The 25,142-nt window shown below is 37.9% G+C and overlaps 1 protein-coding gene across 3 annotated transcripts in view; it reads left to right on the forward strand.

The window, feature by feature from the left end:
- ATAD2B (ATPase family AAA domain containing 2B) overlaps positions 1-25,142 on the forward strand; it is a 150,914-nt gene that overhangs the window by 3,491 nt on the left and 122,281 nt on the right. For all 3 annotated transcript variants that reach the window (XM_019943168.2, XM_019943169.2, XM_073791563.1), the window contains exons 2-3: positions 18,112-18,263; positions 24,870-24,919. In XM_019943168.2, coding sequence (XP_019798727.1) covers positions 18,112-18,263; positions 24,870-24,919 — 202 coding nt within the window. The remainder of the gene's footprint in view (positions 1-18,111; positions 18,264-24,869; positions 24,920-25,142) is intronic.

Raw genomic sequence — 25,142 nt, forward strand, 5'->3', positions numbered from 1 at the left:
AAAGCAGTCTTTGAAAATATTTCAACTCTTTTTCTACCTCTTTTAGGCCTGTTTGTTGGTACTTTTGGCTTGTCATTAGCTTTTTGTATTTTTTGAGCTTTTTTGAATCCACATCTTAGTTGAGAGAATCAAAATACATATTTTAAGGAACTTTATAGGTAAATTTGTTTGATTTTTGATTTTATTTTTAGAAAATAACCTCTCAATCCTTCTTTAATATGCTCTTTTATCATTCTATACTTATTCTTTTCCAACATCCATTCGTTTGCCAATGTAACAGAAGCAGAGTGGTGGAAATTGAGGGTTAAACATGGAAAAGAAGTCTGAGAGGGAAATGTAACCATGTATATAACTCTCAGATGAGTAGGGAAAAATACAAGTTCCTCAGAGTAGAGCAAGTTTTTCCTTATATCAGATACATATATGGGGCTTCCCTGGTGGCACAGTGGTTAAGAATCTGCCTGCCAATGCAGGGGACATGGGTTCGAGCCCTGGTCCAGGAAGATCCCACATGCCGTGGAGCATCTAAGCCCATGAGCCACAACTACTGAAGCCCGTGCGCCTAGAGTCCGTGCGCCACAAGAGAAGCCACTGCGGTGAGAAGCCCGCGCGCAGTGAGCCCGCGCACCGCAACGAAGAGTAGCCTCCACTCGCCCCACTAGAGAAAGCCTGCCTGCAGCAATGAAGACCCAATGCAACCAAAAATAAAATAAATAAATTTATAAAAAAAAGAAAATAATCTTACCTTAAAAAAATTCATATAGAGCAGCATATGGGTGATATTGAGTAATGTTGTAAAACAATTTCCCCGTCACAGTTTTGAAGCAAAGCAGCTATAGAGTTCATAGGATTATCTCCGGTATCCAACTGAAAATGCAACTTTAAAAAATTCATAGCTGATTCACTTTGTTATACCCCAGAAACTAACACAACGTTGTAAAGCAGTTATACTCCAATAAATATGTTAAAAAAAAAGATAAAATAAAAAAATTAAAATGTCAAAAAATAGAGAGGGAAATGTGAAAAAAAATTCAGTTTTTGGCCATTTCTGTAGTTCAAATATACAAACTTGCAGTTTTTTAGGTCAAGGGTGAAATTTACACTTGTAGAAGTGAATGCATATTAATTCCTTAAATCATTTTCCCTGGCAGATAATCTTTTTAACCATCCTTGGATACATCCTTGATTGCATGTCTTCTAAATACCTAATTATAGATAAACCTGTAACCTCTGAAAGCTAGGTGGACAGGTGGTAGGATTAATACTTGTTATGAGAACTAAGGAGCCCAACCAGTGTCTGCACCTGAATGGGGTGTGATCCTGTCTCTTTAAGGTTCCACTTCAGAAAAGTGCCGCATTACTTTGAATTATGTATTTGGTATTTTTTTTGGACATACATAATGAAGTTTGATTTCTTGATATTTGGGTTTTTGATCTTGTACTAGGCATATTTTATATTTCTGTTATGTCTCTGTGCTGGGGGAAGATTTTGTGAAAAATGAGTTGAGTAAAAAGCATATGGAATTTTGGATAAAAAGTTCTATGGAAGTACAGAGTTAGGGGGAAAAAACATGTAAAATGTGCTATCTTTATTTAAATATGAGCTAGACGGTTTTTAGAGAGGTAACTATTGTGTGTGGCTTATATCAAACAATAGAAAAGTTATCTGTTAAAATTAATAGACTGTGATTTGTATTAGCTTTTAGATACTTTGAGTATATGCTGTAAGATTCTGAACTTCAGATGCTTTTGAACTGTGAGTATTTTGGTATAAGATTTTTTTTTTTTTTCATTTTTAGATTGTTATTGTAGTTTTATGTGGAGGTTGAATATACGCCTTTGGTTAAAGTCTTTCTCTCCTAGACTCTTCTATTAGAGTAGGCTGTAAGCTCCCTGGGACCAGCCACTATATCTTACTTTCTTCCCGACTGCTGCATTCCCAGGGCCTAGTGCATCATCTGGCATATAGAAGATGCTTAATAAATATTGATACTTGTTAAATGAATGAATGAATAGCATATTAAGGAGCCGATCTAGTATGTGAAAATTGTATTGATTGGACTCTGAGAATAGAGGGTAAATAAACCATAGCCCCTACCTTCAGAGCTCTAAGTATGCACACGGTATACACATGAGAAATTAACAGGATAAATCAGTTCAAGATAGGGGCCAGGGCTTCTCTGGTGGCGCAGTGGTTGAGAGCCCGCCTGCTGATGCAGGGGACACGGGTTCGTGCCCCGGTCTGGGAAGATCCCACATGCCGCGGAGCGGCTAGGCCCGTGAGCCATGGCCGCTGAGCCTGCGCGTCCGGAGCCTGTGCTCCGCAATGGGAGAGGCCACAATAGTGAGAGGCCCGCGTACCGCAAAAAAAAAAAAAAAAAAATCTGAAAAAGTGAAGAAGGATGCCATTGTACAGTCAGAAAATACTGTACGCACTGTGTATAGACAGATTTTTACTAGAATATCTGGAGTTGTGGTGTCTAGTATTGAGACTGGAAGTATGAACAGTAGCCTATAGGGATATGAAATATAGGACAGTGATTTTTCAGTAATTGCTTTGCTGCCTGATTTCACGGGGTGCGTGTAGGGAGAGGAGCAGGCATATCACGTAGAGACCACTCTTTGGCAATATTTTTGCTTCCCAGTATTTTAAAGATGGCTTGGGTAAAAAACCCCTATAAAAAGACTAAGCCTGAGGCCTTGTGGTCTCCAGTGTACTTGTGCTGCCATCTTTCCCTCTACTTGGTGATACTGATTTATCAGTGTGTACATTTATTTTATGCTCTAGGAATCTATTTATCTCTGGGGTAGATAAGTGTTTTCCATTTGTAAAAAATGTTTCATACTTTAAACCTGTTGAAAAGACATTATATGGTATATTTATATATGATGATACATACTATTGGTTAAATATGTTTAGCGTTATTAGTTTCCATCTGTATTCTAGGACCCGAATTGGGATCTCTGGAACAGTGGTGCTTCAGATACCCTTAGAATGAAATGTTCTCTGATCTTGCCAGATAGGAACTTGGAAGTCATTGAGTTTAACTTTTGGTAGTGAGACTTCCTTATTCCTTTGTTCTTTCATTCAATCAACAAATATTTATCAACCAGCTACTACGTTAAAGTGTTAAGTGCCATGTAGACAAACATTTTGTCTCTTTGATTCATTGTTATAGGGCTGTCATGTTGCAAAAGTCAAGGAGGCACCATTCACACTATAGTCTGTGTTACTGGCTCCCCCTGGAATTGTGCAGTGTACTCCTTGTATGTTACATACTGCAATTCAATACCCAGAAGTGGAATAGAGTATATGTGTACTTAAATATTATCTCTAGATTTGTTGTTCTGGTCTCCATTTCTGGAGTAGTGTATAGGAGTTCCTATATCCCTACACCCCTGCCAGTATTTGTCAATATCTAGCTTTTCAATTGCTTTTCTTTGATTATCAATGAGAATGGGCAACTCTTTATGTCCTAGTAATTTTTTTTTTAAATTTTATTTTGGTTGTGTTGGGTCTTAGTTGGGGCCGGCAGCCTCCTTAGTTGCGGCATGTGTGCTCCTTAGTTACGGCCGGCGGGCTCCTTAGTTGTGGCATGCGAACTCTTAGTTGTGGCATGCGAACTCTTAGTTGTGGCACGCATGTGGGATCTAGTTCCCTGACCAGGGATCGAACCCGAGTCCCATGCATTGGAAGGCGGATTCTTAACCACTGCGCCACTGGGAAAGTCCCTGTCTATAGTAATTCTTTAAAAAATTTCTTCATCTTTAAAATGCTTGTTAATATTTTTGTTTTCTACTGGAGTTGCTATTTTTGTTGTGTTTTCCAAGAGTATTATAGATCAGTGGCTTTTAACCTTTTTTGTGCCATAGTAAGGGATACTTTTTATGTTGTGATGCTGTACACACATACAGTTTTACTTTTCCTGTTTAGGTCTTTGATTTATTTTATTCATTCTACTAGACAACCTATACTTTGTAGCGCCACTTTATAATATACCATGTTCCCATATATATTCTGCTTTGATCTCTATATTCTTTTTTGTTGGTTTATTTATTCTTACGGCAGTATCATACTGTGACTGTGGTTTTGAGGTATGTCTTAATATCCTAAAAGGCAAGTTCTTCCTCTTCGTTATTTTCAAAGTTGACTTACGTAGTCAAAGATTTTGGTATATATTTCCAGTTAAGATTATGGACTTCTTTAAAGATCCAACTAGAATTTTGACTTTTTTAAAAAAATATTTACTTATTTTATTTATTTTCCTTTCTTCCTTCCTTCCTTCCTCCCTCCCTCCCTCCCTCCCTTCCTCCCTTCCTTCCTTCCTTCCTTCCTTCCTTCCTTCCTTCCTTCCTTCCTTCGTCCTTCCTTTCTTTCTTTCTTCTCTCCCTCCCTCCCTCCCTTCTTTCTTTCTTCCTTCCTTCCTTCCTTCCTTTCTTGTTACATCGGGTCTTAGTTGCGGCACGCGGGCTCTTTGTTATAGCGTGCGGGCTTCTCCCTAGTTGTTGTGTGTGAGCTTCCCTCTAGTTGTGGTGCGTGGGCTCCAGGGTGCATGGGCTCTGTAGTTTGCGGCACGCAGGCTCTCTCCTTGAGGTGCGTGAGCTCAGTAGTTGTGGTGCGTGGGCTTAGTTGCCCCGCGACATGTGGGATCTTAGTTCCCTGACCAGGGATCGAACCTGCGTCCCCTGCATTGGAAGGCGCATTCTTTACTGCTGGACCATCGGGGAAGTCCCATAGAATTTTGATTTAGAAATTTAAAATTTTTAATTTAATTTTTTATTTTGTTTATTTATTTTGGCCGCTCTGTGTGGCTTGTGGGATTTTTGTTCTTCCACCAGGGATTGAACCCGGGCCCTTGACAGTGAAAACATGGAGTCCTAACCACTGAAGCACCAGGGAATTCCCCCAACTAGAATTTTGATTGGGAATGTTTTTGAATTCCTAGATTAATTTACAGAGAATCGACACTTTCGTATTAAGTTGTCCATGAGCAAGGAACAGCTCTCACATAGCATAGTTTGCATATTTTTCTTGTGGAATTTGATGCTTTTTTTGGTGACCTAATATATTGTCAGTTTTGGTAAACATTCTTTGTGTGCTTGGGAAAAATGTATATATTCTATTAGATGTAGAAAAATGTAAATATATATATAAGTATATATATATGATGGAAAACATTGAGATGGAAAAATATTACAGTGTGAATTTATTGATTGTTGATACTCAAATATCCAGTTTTGTCCCTTATTAAGATTCTACCTAGGGAGTTCCCTGGTGTCCTAGTGGTTAGGACTCTGGGCTTTCACTGCCATGGCCTGGGTTCAGTCCCTAGTCGGGGAACTTAGATCCTGCAAGCCGCGGGGTGTGGCTGGAAAAAAAAAAAGATTCTACCTAATTTTTTTATTGTTCGGATTCTTCTGGTATACATATACATATATATATATTACATAAACTTTTAATTTTAGAATAGTTTGTAATTTTCTTCCTTTTTAAAAAAGATTTATTTATTTATTTTTGGCTGCGTCAGGTCTTAGTTGTGGCACGTGGGATCTTCGTTGAGGCATGCAGGATCTCTTGTTTTGGCTCGCAGGCTTCTCTCAAGTTGTGGCTTGTGGGTTTTCTCTTCTCTAGTCGTGGCGTGCAGACTGGGCGGGTGGGCTCTGTAGTTTGCAGCAAGCAGGCTCTTTAGTTGAGGCGCGTGAGCCCAGTGGTTGTGGTGCGCGGGTTTAGTTGCCCCATGGCATGTGGGATCTTAGTTCCCTGACCAAGGATTGAACCCATGTCCTCTGCATTGCAAGGCGGATTCTCTACCACTGGACCACCAGGGAAGTCCCTCTAATTTTCTTCTTGCTTTATTCTTTGATCTATTAGTTATCTAAAAATATATTGTTTACTTTTCCAAATTGTTGAGCGTTTATTTTCTAATTACCTTTTTGGTATTTACTTCCAGTTTAATACTCCTGTACTCAGAGAACATATTCCATATGATTTATTTTATTTTATTTTTTAAAATTTTATGGGCTCCCTGGTGGCGCAGTGGTTGAGAGTTCGCCTGCCGATGCAGGGGACGCGGGTTCGTGCCCCGGTCCGGGAAGATCCCACATGTCGCGGAGTGGCTGGGCCCGTGAGCCATGGCCGCTGAGCCTGCGCATCCGGAGCCTGTGCTCCACAACAGTGAGAGGCCCGCGACCGCAAAAAAAAAAAAAAAAAAAAAAAAAAAAATGTATTGGAGTATAGTTGATTTACAGTATTGTGTTTTCCATATGATTTTGATCTTTTGAAATTTGTTATGACTTATTTTTGTCACCCTGTTTATGGTTAGTTTTGGTAATTGTTCCACGTACACTTGAAAAGAATGTGAATTCTGCCATCGGCGGTCCAATGTTATAGATGTGTCCACTAGACCATGTATGTGCGTCTTCTGGTTTTAAAGGTTTTTCCTTTTTGTGTGTGTGTGTGATTGCTCTTAAGACCTAAATGTCTGTTGATTAACTCTTTTCTTAAAAAAATTATATTTCCTCTAACCACATACTCTTTAACATACTCTTGTAATGTTCTACCTCCCTTCTTGCCCTATATTGTCTAGAATTTTTGTTCTGACTTTTTTATGGGTATAAGTACTTTTTCTTTTTGTTGGAGTTTTTTTCCAATAACAATAAATTTCACTAAGATACCAGTTTATCTTACTTTTTATGTCTTTGCATTATTATTCTGTATTTATTTCTCTTCTTTGTGAATGCTTCCTCCAAGAATATTTTCAGTCTGGGACTTTTTGTGACAAACTTTCTGAGGCATTACATGCCTGAGAATATTTTCATTATGCTCTTTAATTTAATTTAAATGAATTTAATTTAATTCATTTAATTTAAATGAAAACTTGGCTTGATACAAAATTCTAGGTCCAGTACTTTAAGAATGTTACTTTATTGTCATCTTGTATTCAGTGTTACTCTTGAAGTTTGATGTTTGTCTGATTCTTTTGTAGGTGTTCTTTTTCTTTTGAAACTTTGTAGAATTTTTTGGTCTTATGTTTCATAAATTTTACTGTATTTTAGGCGTGGGTTTTTCCATCACTCTCTTGTTTGGCAATCTTAGATCTTTTAGTCTGCGGTTTTTCATCTATTTGATTGTGGTAAATTTATTTCTTAATGGTAATCTAAAATTATTATTATTTCTTCAACTATTCTTTCTCTTTTTCATTCCTTCTGGAACTCATTTCATTCAGATGTTGGCACCTAGAAACATTTTGTCTCTAAACTGATAATAAAGCAAACTTTTTAAAGCACTTTTGATGGCATGCTGGAGAACTTTACTGAACTTTACAGTTATTTGAGTAAACAAGACTTGGTGCTTCTTGTTGCAGACCTCTGTTGACCATTTGGTACCTGTGTGTCAAGTGGCCCACTTGTCAGGGGATAAAGCCTTGAAGTTGCTTGATGAAAGTTCATTTCCTTTACGACTTAGTAACATCCTTTATCTAACGCATACTTCAGTGCTCACACTTAGGGTGAGTGTTGCAGTTGTGTACTTGATTGTGCAAGTTAAGGGAATCTACTTTTAAAAAACAAAACTGGGCTTCCCTGGTGGCGCAGTGGTTGAGAATCCCCCTGCCCATGCAGGGGACACGGGTTCGTACCCCGGACCAGGAAGATCCCACATGCCGCGGAGCGGCTGGGCCCGTGAGCCATGGCCGCTGAGCCTGCGCGTCCGGAGCCTGTGCTCCGTAACGGGAGAGGCCACAACAGTGAGAGGCCCGCGTACCGCAAAAAACAAAAAAACAAAACTAAGCCCTGGTGCAGACCTATACCTCCTTAATCAGTGACACATTATAATAATTTATAATGTGTATATAGAGACAGTAGGAGAAACTTCTTTGAGATATGCAAACAAGAGAGAAACTGGTGCGGGGTGGCTTCTATGTTAAAATTTTGAAAATATTTTAAATTAATTTAAAAATTTAATTTAGTTTTCATTTTTTAGTTATTACTCTTCTATTTAAGTCTCCAAGTTTATTAGGTGGGAGAATTGAGGAGAAATGATAGTTGTCCAAGACCATATGATATTTTAATTTTTTTTTGACCATATGATTTTAAAGGCAACAATTCAACTGGAAATGGAAGTGTCTTTCTTTAATTCTTTAATATCTATTGAGTGACTCGATGTCCCAGACACTGAAGATAAAGGAGTACACAAGACTCTTAACCTCAGCTCCTTGGCAAAATATTTTTATTTAAAAATTATGAAATCAGTATTTCAAATAATATGGAAGTGCACAGAAAAAGGAAGGACCTTCCCCATCTCCCCTAATTCCTCTAGCTCGTTCTTCCTAGGGATAATCACTGTTAAAGCTGGCGTACGTCTTTCCAGACCATTGCACGTGTATGTATGGGTTATTTATATGTGTATGTGTGTGTATGCATATATAACAATAATAATAATTATTATCTTTTTTTGACTGCACCACTTAACTTTCAGGATCTTAGTTCCCCGACCACGGATCGAACCCTTGGCCACTGCAGTGGAAGCACGGAGTCCTAACCACTGGACTGCCAGGGAATTCCCTATATGTGTATACTTTTAACAGAAATACAATCATACCTTATATACTATTTATGATAGTTAATTTTTCTACTTAACTATGTATCATGTACATTCTTTCATATCTGTCCTTGCTGGCTTTTTAACATTTTGTTGTATCATTACACCATCACTTTAACTTTTCCCTATTGATACACAGTTACGTTGTCTCCATGTTTTTAATATTATAAATAATGTCACATAAAATGACCTTTCTCTTTTAGGCAAAGTGGAAATAAATACTGAGTCAAAGGTATACTGTACTTTAAATTTTTATAGGTTTTGCCAAATTGTTCTATAAATAGGCTAAATCAGTATGCACTCCTCTCCCCAGTACTCTCAGCACTGTTAAGTTTTTATATACCTTTTACTGGCCGATTTAAGGAGTTAGGATTTAAGTTTTTTGAAGGGCAGAGTGTTTAATCATCAAGTATCTTTAGTATCTAACACAGTAACAGGTGTTAATAAATTTTGTTTGTGGAAGGAATGGATCCCTGAAGATAATTAATAAGCTTATGAAATTATGTTAATACCACAAAGCCAAACAAGTATCCTTACTTGAGACTGTATCCACTGTCAGGCTGCAGGTGTAATATTTGTTACTTATACTTCTTCACCTGGTTCTAACAATCTTATTAGGTAAATAGTAGTTTTTGAATTACAGTGGTAGTGCTGCAATATAAGACTGGTTCTGTCTAACTTCTAAGTCTGTGGCATTTTTCAGTATGCCTATTGTCTCTTTGTCATTAAAAATTTTTTTATTATTTATTTTTGGCTGCTTTGGGTCTTCGTTGCTGCACGCGGGCTTTCTCTAGTTGTGGCGAGTGGGGGCTACTCTGTTGTGGTGCGCAGGCTTCTCATTGTGGTGGCTTCTCTTGTTGCAGAGCATGGGCTCTAGGGTGCACAGGCTTCAGTAGTTGTGGCACGTGGGCTCAGTAGTTGTGGCGCAGGGCCCTAGCTGCTCCATGGCATGTGGGATCTTCCCTGACCAGGGCTCAAACCCATTTCCCTTGCATTGCCAGGCGGATTCTTAACCACTGCGCCACGGGGAAGTCCCTCTTTGTCATTTTAAGTAGTGTAATATTTTCAGGTAAAAGAATTATCTTCCAGGAAGAAAAATGCAGTTTAAACTATAATAGGCTATTTTTATCTTTTTACAACTCCTCAGCTCACTTCTATATATTTTTTTCCCTTTCTGTATTCTTTCATGATGATTGTTTAGAAATATTAAACTAGTAAGCCATTGCTCTTGGGATATTTGAGGAAATTTTAGGACATTTTGTGTGCCTGAAGTTTTAGGACTTCGTAGAATAGTACTGGCTCTAAGAAAATAAACAGCAGTGTGAGTTTTGTTTCCTGAAGTCATGGTAACTGCTGCCTCTGTGAATTCTTTTTACAAATGAAAGAAAAAGAAATTGACTGAACTTCTAAACTCTCATGAAAACAGGAGTACCTGTTTTTAAGAAAGGTAGAAAAAAAGGCTGTCTTATAAAGGAAATTGGAAAAGATTGATTGCACCCATATACTTTCTGATCTAACCTGTTGGCAGTTCCTGTTCTGTTTTTTCTTGTCTCTTGAGGATCTTTTTCTCATCAGTTATCTTGCTCTTTTTTTTTTTGGCCTTGCTGTGTAGCTTGTAGGATCTTAGTTCCCCAACCAGGGATCGAACCCAGCGTTGAGAGCGCCAAGTTCTAACCCATGGACCTCCAGGGAATTACCCTCTTTAAAATTTTATTGTATTTTATTCTCTTCTGTGGTTCCTTTTCTTCTGTTTACAAGAATCCAGGTCTTCTTTTAAAAAAAGAAAATCCTTCACTGCCTTCTTTGACTTTGTAACCTCTTTAAGCCTATTATCTTATTCTTCTTAATTCTGACACATAAGAGTAGCCCTGTAGTTTATCAGCTCTACATATCAGCCCTGTAGTTTATCAGCTCTACATTCTTACCACTCACTGGGTTCTTCACTTAGTGATTTCCACCTCAGCATTTTGCAGAAATTGCCCTATCAGAAGTTACAGTGACCTCCTAATTACCAATCCACATGTTTATCAGCTTTCATCCTGTTTAGTCTTTTTGTTTTTTAAATTTAATTAATTTATTTAATTTATTTACTTTTTTTGGTGTGCGTTTGGTACGTGGGCTGTGTTTTGGCTGTGTTGGGTCTTCATTGCTGTGTTGGGTCTTCATTGCTGGGTGTGGGCTTTCTGTAGTTGCCGTGAGCGGGAGTCTACTATTTCTTGCGGTGTGCGGGTTTCTCATTGCGGTGGCTTCTCCGTGTTGCAGAGCACGGGCTCTAAGGCACATGGGCTTCAGTAGTTGTGGCATGTGGGCTCAGTAGTTGTGGCACACAGGCCTAGCTGCTCCGTGGAATGTGGGGTCTTCCCGGACCAGGGCTTGAACCCTTGTCCCTTGCATTGGCAGGTGGATTCTTAACCACGGCACCACCAGGGAAGCCCCATTGTTTAGTCTTTTTGTAACCAACTTCCACTCCCCCTGTTAGAGTGAGACACTGTATTTTTCTTTAGTTTATATGAGATCCTTTCTGCCTATCCCTTTAATGTAGGCATTTTTTAAAGGTTTTGACTTTTTTGTCTTTTTTTTTGCGGTACGTGGGCCTCTCACTGTTGTGGCCTCTCCCGTTGCGGAGCACAGGCTCAGCGGCCATGGCTCACGGGCCCAGCCGCTCAGCGGCATGTGGGATCTTCCCGGACCAGGGCATAAACCCGTGTCCCCTGCATCGGCAGGGGGACTCTCAACCACTGCGCCACCAGGGAAGCCCAAGGTTTTGACTTTTGCCCTCTTGTTTTTTTTTTCTATATATTATTACCTGTGACGCTTTTATTACAATTTCATATCTATCTCTAGTCCTCACATCACTCTATCTCAGAACTGCATTTCTGACAGTCTGATAGACATCTCCCTAGATTTCTGGCTAGAATTCTAAACCTTATTTTCAAAATTGGAATTCACTGTTACATTTCTCCCGTCAACATATGCCTCCCGTCCCCCCACCTTCCTCCGTAGCTCCTAAAACACAAAATCCACTTTTTACACCTGCCCAGTCTTTATTTTGAATATTGGTATTACTAATATTTTAGTTATTCAGCTTTATGTAATCAATTTCTTATTTTCTGCTTTTACAATTCTGTATGAGGCCATCATCAAGACTTGAATTAATCTATTGGTCTGCTAATTCACTTATTTCCTTGAATTTTTCATTTTTTAATGCTCTACTTGGGTACATTCTTTTTGTCTTTACATTGAAGTACAGGTTCTGGATTTCTGACAAATTGTGATCCGGGCAGGCAGCCTTCCCTGAAAACCAGGGCAGCATAAATTCTTCTCTGTTTTATTATTTTCAACATCTTTTACCTATTTTTACAAGATTTATGGTAGAATCGTGTTCAGTATTTGTGGTAGCTGATGAGTATGGTTTAAGAAACTGAAGACTCAAGGAGAAAATCATTTCTGTAAATTGGAAAAATTTTCTGCCTGATTTTAGAAGGTTAGAGTTTAAGAGAAAAAGTCACTTAGGTGGGGATGACTTAACTTTTCATTGTACTTTTACTTTCTGTAGTATTTGACACTGTTACTCTTACACTTCTCTTGGAAGTTATCTCATCCTTGAATCATGTTCCTCTGACCATTCTACGTGTTACATTACTGTTACAAAATAAAGTCCACGTGATTTATGATGTCTTCCTTCATCTCTGTTAGCAGTTATCATTTTTTGCTTTCAGAGAATTGTGTATTTCTATTATAGTACTTAGTATAATATGCCGTATATCGTTACTGTGACTGTTTGTGAACTCAACAGATTGTGTATTGGGTTGTAAGTAGGTTTTACTCTTTTTTTTACCATCTCGCCCCCAACCCCCATGTCTTATGTACCCAGTAGGTCCTTAACAAATGTTTGTTAAATGAAATTATTCCCTTAGTTTGAGATGCCTTTCCTGCTCGTGGATTGTAATCACTCTGACACATATTGCTAAATGACTCTGGGTAGGTTGCATAATCTCTCTTAAATATTTTTGTCCTGAAACTGGCAACGCCTTCCCTCAAAGGGTTAGGTTATAATTAACTAGTAAAATGCTTTGAAGAAGTTAAAGTTGAGCATTATGATCATCCTATTAAAGGTGAACTGTTAGTATCAGGTTTGTAGGTAAAAACTTTCCCAAAGCTTGAAGTTAATTAAATGGTGTTGAAGTAATTATTTTGTAGTATTTACATTTTGGTTATTTGCTTTATTTAAATCCCTGTATTTCTTTGGAGGGAAGGAATCTTTTGTAATGCTATTTATTCTGAGGTCTCTGTCACTGAGCCAAGTCACGACTGAAACCCTTTCATTGTAAGAGTGGTACAGTAGTGTAGTGCAGCAGTTAGGATGATGTGTGTCATATTATACTTGAACTGTTTTATATGCCAGAGGTCCTCAGACTTTCGTGTACTAAGAATCATTCAGAGGCCCTCATTTAAAATATCCCACCTCCAGAACTCTAGTTTAGCAGGTTATGTTTGTTTAATGAGAAGTCAGGTGCTTTATGATTCAGGTAGTATGTGGACAACACTTTGAGAGACACTCCTGAATGCAACTGTAAAAAGCCAGTAGAACATGAGAGAATGAGTAATAAATAAACACAAACTCATTTAAATCAATATTCAAAGAGTTATATAATAACTCACATTATTTAAAAAAATGGCTAGACTTCAAATATTTTACTATTTTGTCTTTAATTTAATAAGTACATAGTACTTATTCTCAGAGTGTGTTTGTGAAACTTCAGTACGTACAGATGCTCCATGAAAAAAGAGCTTGATCAAATAAGCTTGTGAAATGTTATATACTGTCTTCCATACTTAGAGCTATACTGCATGTTAACTTTTTTTTTTTTTGGCGGCACCTCGCGGCATGTGGGGTCTTAGTTCCCTGACCAGGGATTGAACTCAAGCCCCTTGCATTGGAAGCCTGGAGTCTTAACCACTGGACTGCCAGGGAAATCCCTGCATATTAACATACTAAAGACTATTACAAGTCCTGAAGCAAAAAACCTTGGACCTCATTGTTTCTCAAATTTATTTGTCCATGAGCCTTCCTTTGTTTCTCCTAATAATTTCTATTAATTTACAGAACAAACTTGGGAAAGTCTTGCCTTTTTTTTTTCTTGGTATTGTGGAATTAAAAAGAAGTAGGGTATTTTTTATAATTAAAGAACTTAAAATCTTGCTATTTTTTATAATTAAAGAACTTAAAATCTTGCTTGAATGTCAAGACTTGGATGTGACACTTTAAAGATGGTAAATAAGGAGCTTCCCTGGTGGCGCAGTGGTTGAGAGTCCGCCTGCCGATGCAGGGGACGCGGGTTCGTGCCCTGGTCCGGGAAGATCCCACATGCCGCGGAGCGGCTGGGCCCGTGAGCCATGGCCACTGAGCCTGCGCGTCCAGAGCCTGTGCTCCACAACGGGAGAGGCCACAACAGTGAGAGGCCTGCGTACCGCAAAAAAAAAAAAAAAGTAAATATATAATGCTAAATTGAATATAATGAAGTGCCAAAATGTAGAGTTGCAGCTAGCAGAGGGAAAAAGGTCACTTTAGGTTAGATTCTTCAGGTAAGATTTTGAGGAACAGATGGGTCTTGAAGGATGAGTGGTGAGGTTTGATTAGGAGTAATGCTGGCCTGGACTATCTAAATTGGTAAAGTAGTTTACAGGTATCAGTTTCTTTATTCACAAATATGTCTTAGCTTAGAACATATGACAGTGCTTCCTCAGTGACTTATTTGTTGAATATGTTATATAGTAATGCTTTTCGAACTAACGTATATAAGAATTATCTGGGGAATCTTGTCAAAAATGGTTTCTGATTGGATGGGTCATGGGTGGAGCACATTTGAAGTGACAAATGTAGAGGCTGATCAAGTCTTGGATCAGTAGTTGAGTAAGATGACCTTTGAGGCACACTTTAAACTTGGTATTTTATAAATATTCTAGGGCGGAGTGTCTGAGGTAGTAGACAGAGAACAATATTAGGAATGGAAGGACCTAAATTCTAGGGGTTTTTTTTTTCTCAAGTTCTGTCAGTCATTTGTTAGCTATATGACCTTGGGCTAGAGTTAGTTAACTTATGTCTGAGCTTCTCTATTTACTCTGTTAAGGGTGGGGTTGGAGAAGGCAAGGGCCTGAGGAAGTGAAATAATACAATTTTAAAAAGCCCATTTCTGTGACCTCCCTGGTGGTCCAGTGGTTAAGAATCTGCCTTCCAATGCAGGGGACGCAGGTTCGACCCCTGGTCGGGGAGCTAAGATCCCACATGCCATGGGGCAACTAGGCCCGTGTGCTGCAACTACCGAGCCCACGTGCTCTGGAGCCCGCACACCACAACTAGAGAGAAGCCCGCATGCCTCAAACGAAGAGCCCGTGCACCACAACTGAGACCCAACACAGCTAAAAAATAAATAAATAAAGTAAAAAAAAAAAAGAAACATCCATTTCTTAAGTACATTAAGCATGTTTACTGTTAAATACTATTACATGATTGAATTGCATCTTAAATGGTTTTTCCCACCTCTACGTGGGATGGTTTGGAAGTAGCTAACCAGTTTTTCTGGGGAACTTAAACTAATAAGCGGAGGTGTATGTTACACAACTAACATGTTTATTATCCTTACTTATAGACAGTTTGATGTTTGAATTTCTAATTGTTTTTTCCTTTGTGCCGTTTAGTACGAAACGTGGTCTTGTGGCTTTAAAACTAGTTCATGGTAAATTGTATTACAGCACAAAATAAAAAATTGGTCTTTTTGTGAAAAACATTTTAGTAAGTGGATATTAATTCTATAGGTTATACTTGGATACCTTTAAACGTATATTGCAAGTATTTCTCATGTTTGCGAGTGGCTACATTTTGACTGTGTAATGTAGTTGTGTTGCTTTGGGAACATATGATACAGAAATGACATTTATGAAATGGATAGCTTTTATATTTTTTCTTTTTTTAAAATAAATTTATTTATTTTTGGCTGCATTGGGTCTTCGTTGCTGCACGTGGGCTTTCTCTAGTTGCGGCGAGAGGGGGCTGCTCTTTGTTGTGGTGCGCAGGCTTCTTGTTGCGATGGCTTCTCTTGTTGTGCAGCCCGGGCTCTAGGCACGTGGGCTCAGTTGTGGCTCGTGGGCTCTAGAGCGCAGGCTCAGTAGTTGTGGCATACGGGCTTAGTTGCTCCGCAGCATGTGGGATCTTCCCGGACCAGGGCTCGAACCTGTGTCCCTTGCATTGGCAGGCGGATTCTTAACCACTGCGCCACCAGGGAAGTCCCTATATATTTTTCTTAAAAGAAATTTGTAGCATAAAGGGAAATAACTCAAAAATGTTTAAATGTTAGTATATTGAAAATGATCATACATGCTTTTGAAATACTGATCGATAATCTTAAGTGATAAAGTATTAGCATATGAATTAAATCTTCTCTAAAGAAAAGGGAACCCTTTTCCTCCACTCTCTTCCCCACCTATCCAGCATCCAAGGAATTGGGTGGCGAAGAGGAAAGCTTCTCCTCAGAGACAGTGACTCCCCTAGTTTGAAGACATGAAGCTAGGGAGGGATTAGCGGAAGCGTGTTGGATGGAGGTCTCGGGTTGAGAGATTGGTTACATTAAACAAATTAATTAATTGAAAGAGCAAATGAATAAATGTATTTGAAGATAATGGAAGCCGTGTTTCTCATTGGAAAGGACTTACAAACAAACATAAAAAGGGCAAGTCTAGAAAGAAACTTAAGGTATGGAATTAGTTGAACGCATTGGTGTACACACATTTTTTCAATTATTATTTATGCACAGATAAAGAAATAGGTATAGATGTCTATATTTCTATGTATCAATATAAATTAATATATTTCCTAGCTTTCTCTGCTGAGAGGACTCAATAGCAGTGAAACTCCAGTAACATTGAGCACACCTAGTGCCCAGATCTTGATTTCTGAATACTATCCTTGACTGAAAGGAACCTGAGCTTAATTTCTAGGGTCAGGAAGGGAGAGTACTAGATGAGCCTACAGATTTCTTTTGTGCCAGAAAGTAAGGAAGTACTCAAAATGATGGGGACATGTCAAAAGAATATTGGAACCACTTTGAGAGGGCTCCTGATGGCCAAATCTTGTATAATTTGAGCAAAGAAATAGAGTAATGGGTTAAAACCCACAGAATAAAGTAAGAATCCATGAATCCATACTGATACAAATAAATGAGTGACTGAATTGAGTAAGGAGGGTTGGGGAGGGAAAATTCTTTTTATTTATTTTTTGGTTGCGTCGGGTCTTAGTTGTGGCACTCAGGATCTTTTGTTGCGGTGTGCAGGCTTCTCTCTAGTTGTGGCACACGGGCTCATTAGTTGTGGTGCGTGGGCTTCAGAGTGCGAGGACTTAGTTGCCCCGTGGCCTGTGGGATCCTAGTTCCCTGACCAGGGATTGAACCGGTGTCCCCTGCATTGCAAGACAGATTCTTAACCACTGGACCACCAGGGAAATCCCAAGAAAATCCTTTAAAGTAGGATGCCAACTAAAACATATAGGAGTGATACGATTAGATAATTACCACCGTGATGGTATTGGATAAAGGCAAGAGTAGTCAATGAATGCTGTGGCTAGTGGGTGGAGGTTTGTTGAGGAACAGGATATTGGTGAATTATCAGAATGATTTCACATAAACTAATCAAATACAAAGGGAAAAATAGTGACTTTACGGTGGAGAAACCTGGCAGACACCAACTTGACTAGGTGATCAAGGTTATACCTAATGATGGGTAGGTATAGTATGCATAATATCATGTCTGTATATTCTTTCTATGAATGTTATGGCCTGACTTGGGTTATGAGGAACATCAGGTAGATGCCCACATCACAAAGGGGATGAGGAGCCAAGCAGGAACCACCTTTGACTGACCCAGACTGATAGTCATCCTGGAAAATAAAAAGCCTATATTCTTTACAGTCAAGGGCATGAAAATGGGGAAAGACTAAAGGATTGTTCCAGATAGAAGGAGGCCGAGGAGATCTGATAAGTACATACAGTATATGTTCCTGGTTAGGATCCTGAACCAGAAAGGAAAGAGAGACCTTTTTGGGACATTTGATAAAATTTGAATGTGTCTGTGGACTGGCTCTGTGTTATATCAATGATGATTTCCTAATTGGGAGGGTTGAATGATGCTAATATAGCAGAGTGTTCTAATTTTGGGAGTTACACACTGGAGTATTTAGGAGAGGAATGATGAATCATGTCATAAAAAGTTGTATCTACACATTCTGTAGGCTTGAAACTATTTTAAAATAAAAACAAACTAAACATACTTTTCTGAGGATAAATTTATCTTTCTAACTTTTTTGTTTCTGTATTTATAGATTATTACATTTTGCTACACTTGTAGAGAGATTCCTTCAGTAAATGTTTATTGGTTGAATAAGCACTGTACTTTATCCAAGAATTTAAGAATTCTGTGAATTTTAATAGGATAATAAATACATTTTAAACTTTGTCTTTCAGAAAGCTGAAGTCGATGGTAGTTTAAGTGATAGCCATGTGTCTCCTCCAGCCAAACGCACTTTGAAACAACCTGATTCTGTTTGCAAAGACAAATCAAAATCACGAAGTACTGGTCAGCGAGAGGAATGGAACATATCAACTGGACAGGCCAGGTGAGAATGGAGAACTCCTCCATTGTTTTTTCATGAATTATTTGACATGATTCAGGGCTGATAATTGCTAATTTTCTTAAATTGTAAAGCTACCTGGCTAGAAATACTTATAAATTGTATTAAGCTTATTTTATAATTTCTGTATGTAATTTTATTTTCTCTAAATATGCCAAAAATATATGTAGTATGTAATAGAAACTAATATTACTAAAACAATAAGAATTTTGATAGGTCTTGAATGTGCAGACGTGTTTATAGTCCTGAAAATTTAAGTAAAAACATATGGTTAAAATTATATTTTTTACTTGAAAATAAGATAAAATCTCCCCTTCCTAAAATTAAGTATTCCACTTGAATTGGTATACTAAAATGTAATAAAATCTAAATTAATTTTTAAAGAAATCTTTTCATCTATCTGGTTGTTTTCAACTTAAATTTGCTTTGTGTCTGTTTTGATATGTATTAGAAAACAATTTTACTCACTTAACCAAAGTAAGTGGTACTAATTTAATGTAGATAGGATAGGTGTATGCACACTCAGAAAAGATTTAAATTTTGAGCTTAGAGTCTTTAGCTTCTCTTTTTTCCAGTGTTTGATGTAGAAGTGCTGATGATGTGCCAACTGCAAACCAGAAGTAAAAGGGAATTCCCTTTTGACAATATTTTGATTTTATGTGTGTAGGTAAATTCGGGATACTCTTAGGCTTTAATGAAAATAATCTTTGCAGTTATATAGATTTTGACAGGCATTGTACATTTACTAGTCTCTAAAGAGTCTTTACCTATTTTAATATGTATTTAAAAATTTAAATTTTGCATTGTCTGGGAGTTAAGTAGATTATGTGAATCATAGTCTATTGATTTTTTTTTTTTAACTTTACCATACTCCTTCATCTGTGAGATGAAACAGATCCAGATAACTATAATGATGTTACTTAAAATAAGTACAGCCCTTTAATTACACTTCTACACTTGATCTATCTGTTGTAATCTGTATCCTGTATTTATTAAATGAGTGAATCAAGCTTCTTTTTCTAGTAAATGCTCTAAAAAGTGTTCTTGTAGTGTTAAAAGTTTGACCTTTAATTGTAAGATAATTTTAACAGTTTAATTCAGGTGTAAGTCTCTGATACCGTAGATTTCCCGCATCTTATCCACTCAAATCTTTTATGTAAATTAATCTTGATCATGTCTTTCATGTAAAAAGGCTTAAAATTCTTTTGAGGGGAGAGAGTTTTGCTTCCATTTAGGTACCTTAGAGTTTGATATTCCTTTAAAAAATACTAAGTACATTTTGAATAAAAAGCTTAAGAAATAATGAATACTAATAAAATTTACTGGTTTTTTTTTTTTTTGGCAGGAGAATAATGTTTAGCAGGTCACACAATTTTAAAAGTTTTTTGAGTTAAACTTTCATCAAGGGATGTGATTAAGTGCTACACTGTTAGAATTAGACTCTTAGTGTTTCAGATGACCTGAAAAGAAATCTGATAGGTTTGACCTATCAGATTCAACATAATTGAATTTTAGGGAAACTTGTAGTTAAAGATATTTTAGATTTTGAGATAGTATAAATACAAAAATCAGGATTTGTTTGAAGGGTTGTATTAATTTTTATGTCATGAACCTGAGAATCCTAATTCCTTTGTTTTGGTACTCTAAAGTCTTAAGAGCATCTAAGGTAAAATGACTTTCACAAAAGTTCTTTCACAAAAATAATTTGTTAAAATACAGTTCATTGGAGGAAAATTGAATATAGATAAAAATTAGTATTACCTATGAAAAATAATGAATCCTAAAGAACTTTGTTAACAACCACTGTATTCTTTTTTTTAAAACAAGTTATTTATTTAGTTAGTTTATTTATTTATTTACGACGTTGGGTCTTTGTTGCTGCGTGCGGGGCTTTCTCTAGTTGCAGTGAGCGGGGCCTACTCTTCATTGCGGTGCACGGGCTTCTCATTGCGGTGGCTTCTCTTGTTGTGGAGCACAGGCTCTAGGCACATGGGCTTCACTAGTTGTGGCACACGGGCTAAGTAGTTGTGGCTTGCAGACTCTAGAGTGCAGGCTCAGTAGTTGTGGCGCACGGGCTTAGTTGCTCCGTGGCATGTGGGATCTTCCTGGACCTGGCCTCAAACCCGTGTCCCCTGCATTGGATTCTTAATCACTGCACCACCACGGGAGCCCAACAACCACTAAATTCTTTAAAGAAACTACTGTTGATTGGTGAAATAACTTATTTATTTATGTTTTTTTTAAAAAAATTATTTATTTTTGGCTGCGTTTGGTCTTCATTGCTGCGTGTGGGCTTTGTCTAGTTGCGGCAACCGGGGGCTACTCTTCGTTGCAGTGTGTGGGCTTCTCATTGTAGTGGATTCTCTTGTTGTGGAGCATGGGCTCTAGGCGCGTGGGCTCAGTAGTTGTGGCATGCAAGCTCAGTAGTTGTGGCTTGTGGGCTCTGGAGTGCGGTCTCAGTAGTTGTGGTGCACGGGCTTAGTTGCTTCACGGCATGTGGGTTCTTCCTGGACCAGGGCTCGAACCCGTGTCCCTTGCATCGGCAGGCGGATTCTTAACCACTGTGCTGCCAGGGAAGTCCCAAAAATTTTGTTTTGTGGTCAGATGATGAGGGAGTAGTGAGGTGAGGCAGAAATGTAATCACCACTGCTGAGGCTCATTAGAATGAAGGCTGGTAGTGGTTAAAGTCTTTTCAAATGATTGATTTTGCTGAATTGAGGTTTAAAATTCTCATAAATCATTGAATGCCTTGGGTTTATGTGGGAAAGGGAGAATAAGTAATGATTTTTGAGTCTGATATTGCATTTAGAGTGTGCTTCACATAATTAAAGGTGTAGAAACTTTTTTTTTTTTTTTTTTTGCGGTACGTGGGCCTTTTACTGTTGTGGCCTCTCCCGTTGCAGAGCACAGGCTCCGGACGCGCAGGCTTAGTGGCCATGGCTCACGGGCCTAGCTGCTCCGTGGCATGTGGGATCTTCCTGGACTGGGGCACGAACCCGTGTCCCCTGTATCGGCAGGCGGACTCTCAACCACTGCACCCCCAGGGAAGCCCTAGAAACTTTTAATGTAATAATTATCTAATGCAGAGTGATACTGTCTCCATTTAAAAAATTTAGGATACAGAGATATAGTGAAATATCCCGCACCCACACCCCCTCCCCCCCCTTGTTTTAACATCTTATTGGAGTATAATTGCTTTACAGTGGTGTGTTACTTTCTGCTTTATAACAAAGTGAATCAGCTATACATATACATATATCCCCATGTCTCCTCCCTCTTGCATCTCCCTCCCTCCCACCCTCTCTATCCCACCCCTCTAGGTGGTCACAGAGCACCAAGCTGATCTCTCTGTGCGCTATGCGGCTGCTTCCCACTAGCTATCGATTTTACATTTGGTAGTGTATATATGTCCATGCCACTCTCTGTTTGTCCCAGCTTCCCCTTCCCCTTCCCCCTGTCCTCAAGTCTCTTCTCTTAGTAGGTCTGCGCTTTTATTTCCGTCCTGTCCCTAGGTTCTTCATGACCTTTTTTTTTTTAGATTCCATATATATGTGTTAGCATATGGTATTTTTTTTTCTCTTTCTGACTTAACTTCACTCTGTATGGCAGTCTCTAGGTCCATCCACCTCACTACAAATAACTCAGTTTCATTTCTTTTTATAGCTGAGTAATATTCCATTGTATGTATGTGCCACATCTTCTTTGTCCATTCATCTGTTGTTGGACACTTAGGTTGCTTCCATGTCCTGGCTACTGTAAATAGAGCTGCAATGAACATTGTGGTACATGGCTCTTTATGAATTATGGTTTTCTCAGGGTATGCCCAGTAGTGGGATTGCTGGGTCATATGGTAGTTCTATTTTTAGTTTTTTAAGGAACTTCCATACTGTTCTCCATAGTGGCTGTATCATTTACATGCAAGAGAATTCCCTTTTCTCCACACCCTCTCCAGCATTTATTGTTTGTAGATTTTTAGTTGATGGCCATTCTGACTGGTGTGAGGTGATACCTCATTGTAGTTTTGATTTGCATTTCTCTAATGATTAATGATGTTGAGCATTCTTTCACGTGTTTGTTGGCAAACTGTATACCTTCTTTGGAGAAATGTCTGTTTAGGTCTTCTGCCCATTTTTGGATTGGGTTGTTTGTTTTTTTTGATATTGAGTTGCATGAGCTGCTTGTATATTTTGGAGATTAATCCTTTGTCTGTTGATTTGTTTGCAAATATTTTCTCCCATTCTGAGGGTTGTCTTTTCGTCTTGTTTCCTTTGCTGTGCAAAAGTTTTGAAGTTTCATTAGGTCTCATTTGTTTATTAATTTGTTTTTATTTCCATTTCTCTAGGAGGTGGGTCAAAAAGGATCTTGCTGTGATTTATGTCACAGAGTGTTCTGCCTGTATTTTCTTCTAAGAGTTTTATAGTGTCTGGCCTTACATTTAGGCCTTTAATCCATTTTGAGTTTATTTTTGTCACAGCCTCTTTTAAAAATAAAAGAGACTTCATAATCATAAAGGATTTATTAGAGGATTAATTTAAGCAGTGAACCCACCTGGTTACATTTTAAGTGATTAATTTTTGGCAACCTTGATTTAAGAAACTTTTTAGGTACCTTTATTATTGTATAGGCAGACCAACCCTTAAAATCCCAATATTCTCTATTTTCATACCCAAGTATTTCATATTCTATCTCCTCCTTTTTCTCCTTTTTATAAAGAGAAATGATAATTGTAAAATGATGACAATAAACTATAATTGGTAATTGGATTGATTGAAGAACAAGTTTTTTTCTCCCCCCACCTTAAAATAGATCTTTCATTAGCAATGAAATAAAAGCCAATTAAGCACTGTCTTCTTTTTTTTTATTTTTTTTGCGGTACGCGAGCCTCTCACTCTTGTGGCCTCTCCCGTTGTGGAGCACAGGCTCCGGACGCGCAGGCTCAGTGGCCATGGCTCACGGGCCCAGCCGCTCTGCGGCATGTGGGATCTTCGCGGACCGGGCACGAACTCTTTTGAATAATTTAAGTGTGTAAAATTCCAACCATTTAGTCTTACATACAGCTAAAATTCATATGGAGCCAAGACTTGTGAATTAAGTGATTAAACTGAGTTAATGTTATATTGGGTCCAAAGCCAAACTATATTTATTATTTTTCTATGTGGTTTTAAGTGGATTTTAAGAGTGATTCTAGGGAATTCCACATGTATAATCTTCTAAGGAATGACCTGTTAACACATCAATTCTATTACTTTAGAGTCAAACTCATATACCAGGAGGATTGCGTATTTGTATATAAAGGTGCTAAAAATGAAATACTTTCTAAGAGGTAGTATATTAGAACAAGATGGTTATGTTGTTTTTATGGGGAAAGGAGGGATGGAGTTTATTTATTTTTTGTGGTACATGGGCCTCTCACTGCTGTGGCCTCTCCCGTTGCGGAGCACAGGCTCCGGACGCGCAGGCTCAGCGGCCACGGCTCACGGGCCCAGCCGCTCCGTGGCATGTGGGATCTTCCCGGACCGGGGCATGAACCCGTATCCCCTGCATCGGCAGGCGGAGTCTCAACCATTGCGCCACTAGGGAAGCCCGAGATGGAGTTTTTTATTTTGTGTTTTTGATAGTCTGAAGGCACAGAATAGTTTTTGTTCATACCTTTAGTCATCCTATCTGTGACCTTTATTAGACAGGGACATTTATAATTAATATTTATAACATTTATAATTTTACATGAAGAATGCTGGAATAACCAAAAATGTTAGAATATTTTAGTTAAAAAATGTTGTGCAAACCACATAGATAAGCGGATGACAGTCATATGTACTGTTTTTTGAATGTCCTCTCTCCCCCCTTTTTTACTCTTTGAAAACGATAATTGTTGGATATTTCAAAAAATACTCTAGTAAGTTTAAATTGATAGCTCTTTTGCTATGTAACAATTTAGCTTTTGGTTTTGAATTTCTAATTATAGTAAGGCGTACTGTGACTTTTTTCATAAGTCTTCATGTTTTAATGACCCTTTAAGTATCTTTCTAGTGACTTAACATTTCTGTTCCTCCACCAAAAGGGAGAGTTGTGCAATAGATTTTGAGAAATTAGCTAAATTTTCATTTATTAGTTTAGAATGTGTAATATAATACTTTGAGGAAATTATTAAGTGGTGTTGGTGTGCAAATACTTTTTTCGTCTTACAGTTTATCATTTGAATAACTTTGTCATTGTTTGAATTTTATGTTGTCAACAAAAACCAATAGTAAATGTCTGTGACCATTGTTACTTATGGCGTCAGCTGACTTTATGATACATATTAAGCTTAAGCCTTTTCGTTGGATTTTAATTTATAGAGTTGAAGACAGTAAGTTCAGTTTGTAATCTGTTATTAAAACTTTTCTTGAAGTAATGAAACGACTCTTAGCTAGTATATTTTATTAATTGGTATATTATCAGTCTTAGGGTAAAAAAATGTCTTTACTCTTAAAAAAGTAATATTACATTACTGACATTTTAAAGATTAAAATGATTCCACCAGTATTTGCATTTCTTGCTTCTTTAAATGAATGTTGATGTGTTTGCGTATTAAATATAATTGTGTTCTAGGTTAACTTCTCAGCCTGGTGCTACATTACCAAACGGACATAGTAGCTTATGTGAGTATTCTGTTATGAAACTGGTTAGTATTGAAATTCTTATAATGTTGTTAAGAGTATTAAAGTGGGGTAAAATAGCGTAATTTACTAGTATGCTAAGTATACTGTTGGAAGTGACTGGATTTCAGTCATGGTAAATATGTAATTGCTAAACACTGAGAAATCAGTACAACTGAAATAATTTAAATTATTATAGCAGATTGTAAACAGTTATAGAAATTTT

The sequence above is a fragment of the Tursiops truncatus genome, chromosome 14, assembly GCF_011762595.2.
Source record: "Tursiops truncatus isolate mTurTru1 chromosome 14, mTurTru1.mat.Y, whole genome shotgun sequence".
In the NCBI taxonomy this organism is placed as follows: Eukaryota; Metazoa; Chordata; class Mammalia; order Artiodactyla; family Delphinidae; genus Tursiops; species Tursiops truncatus.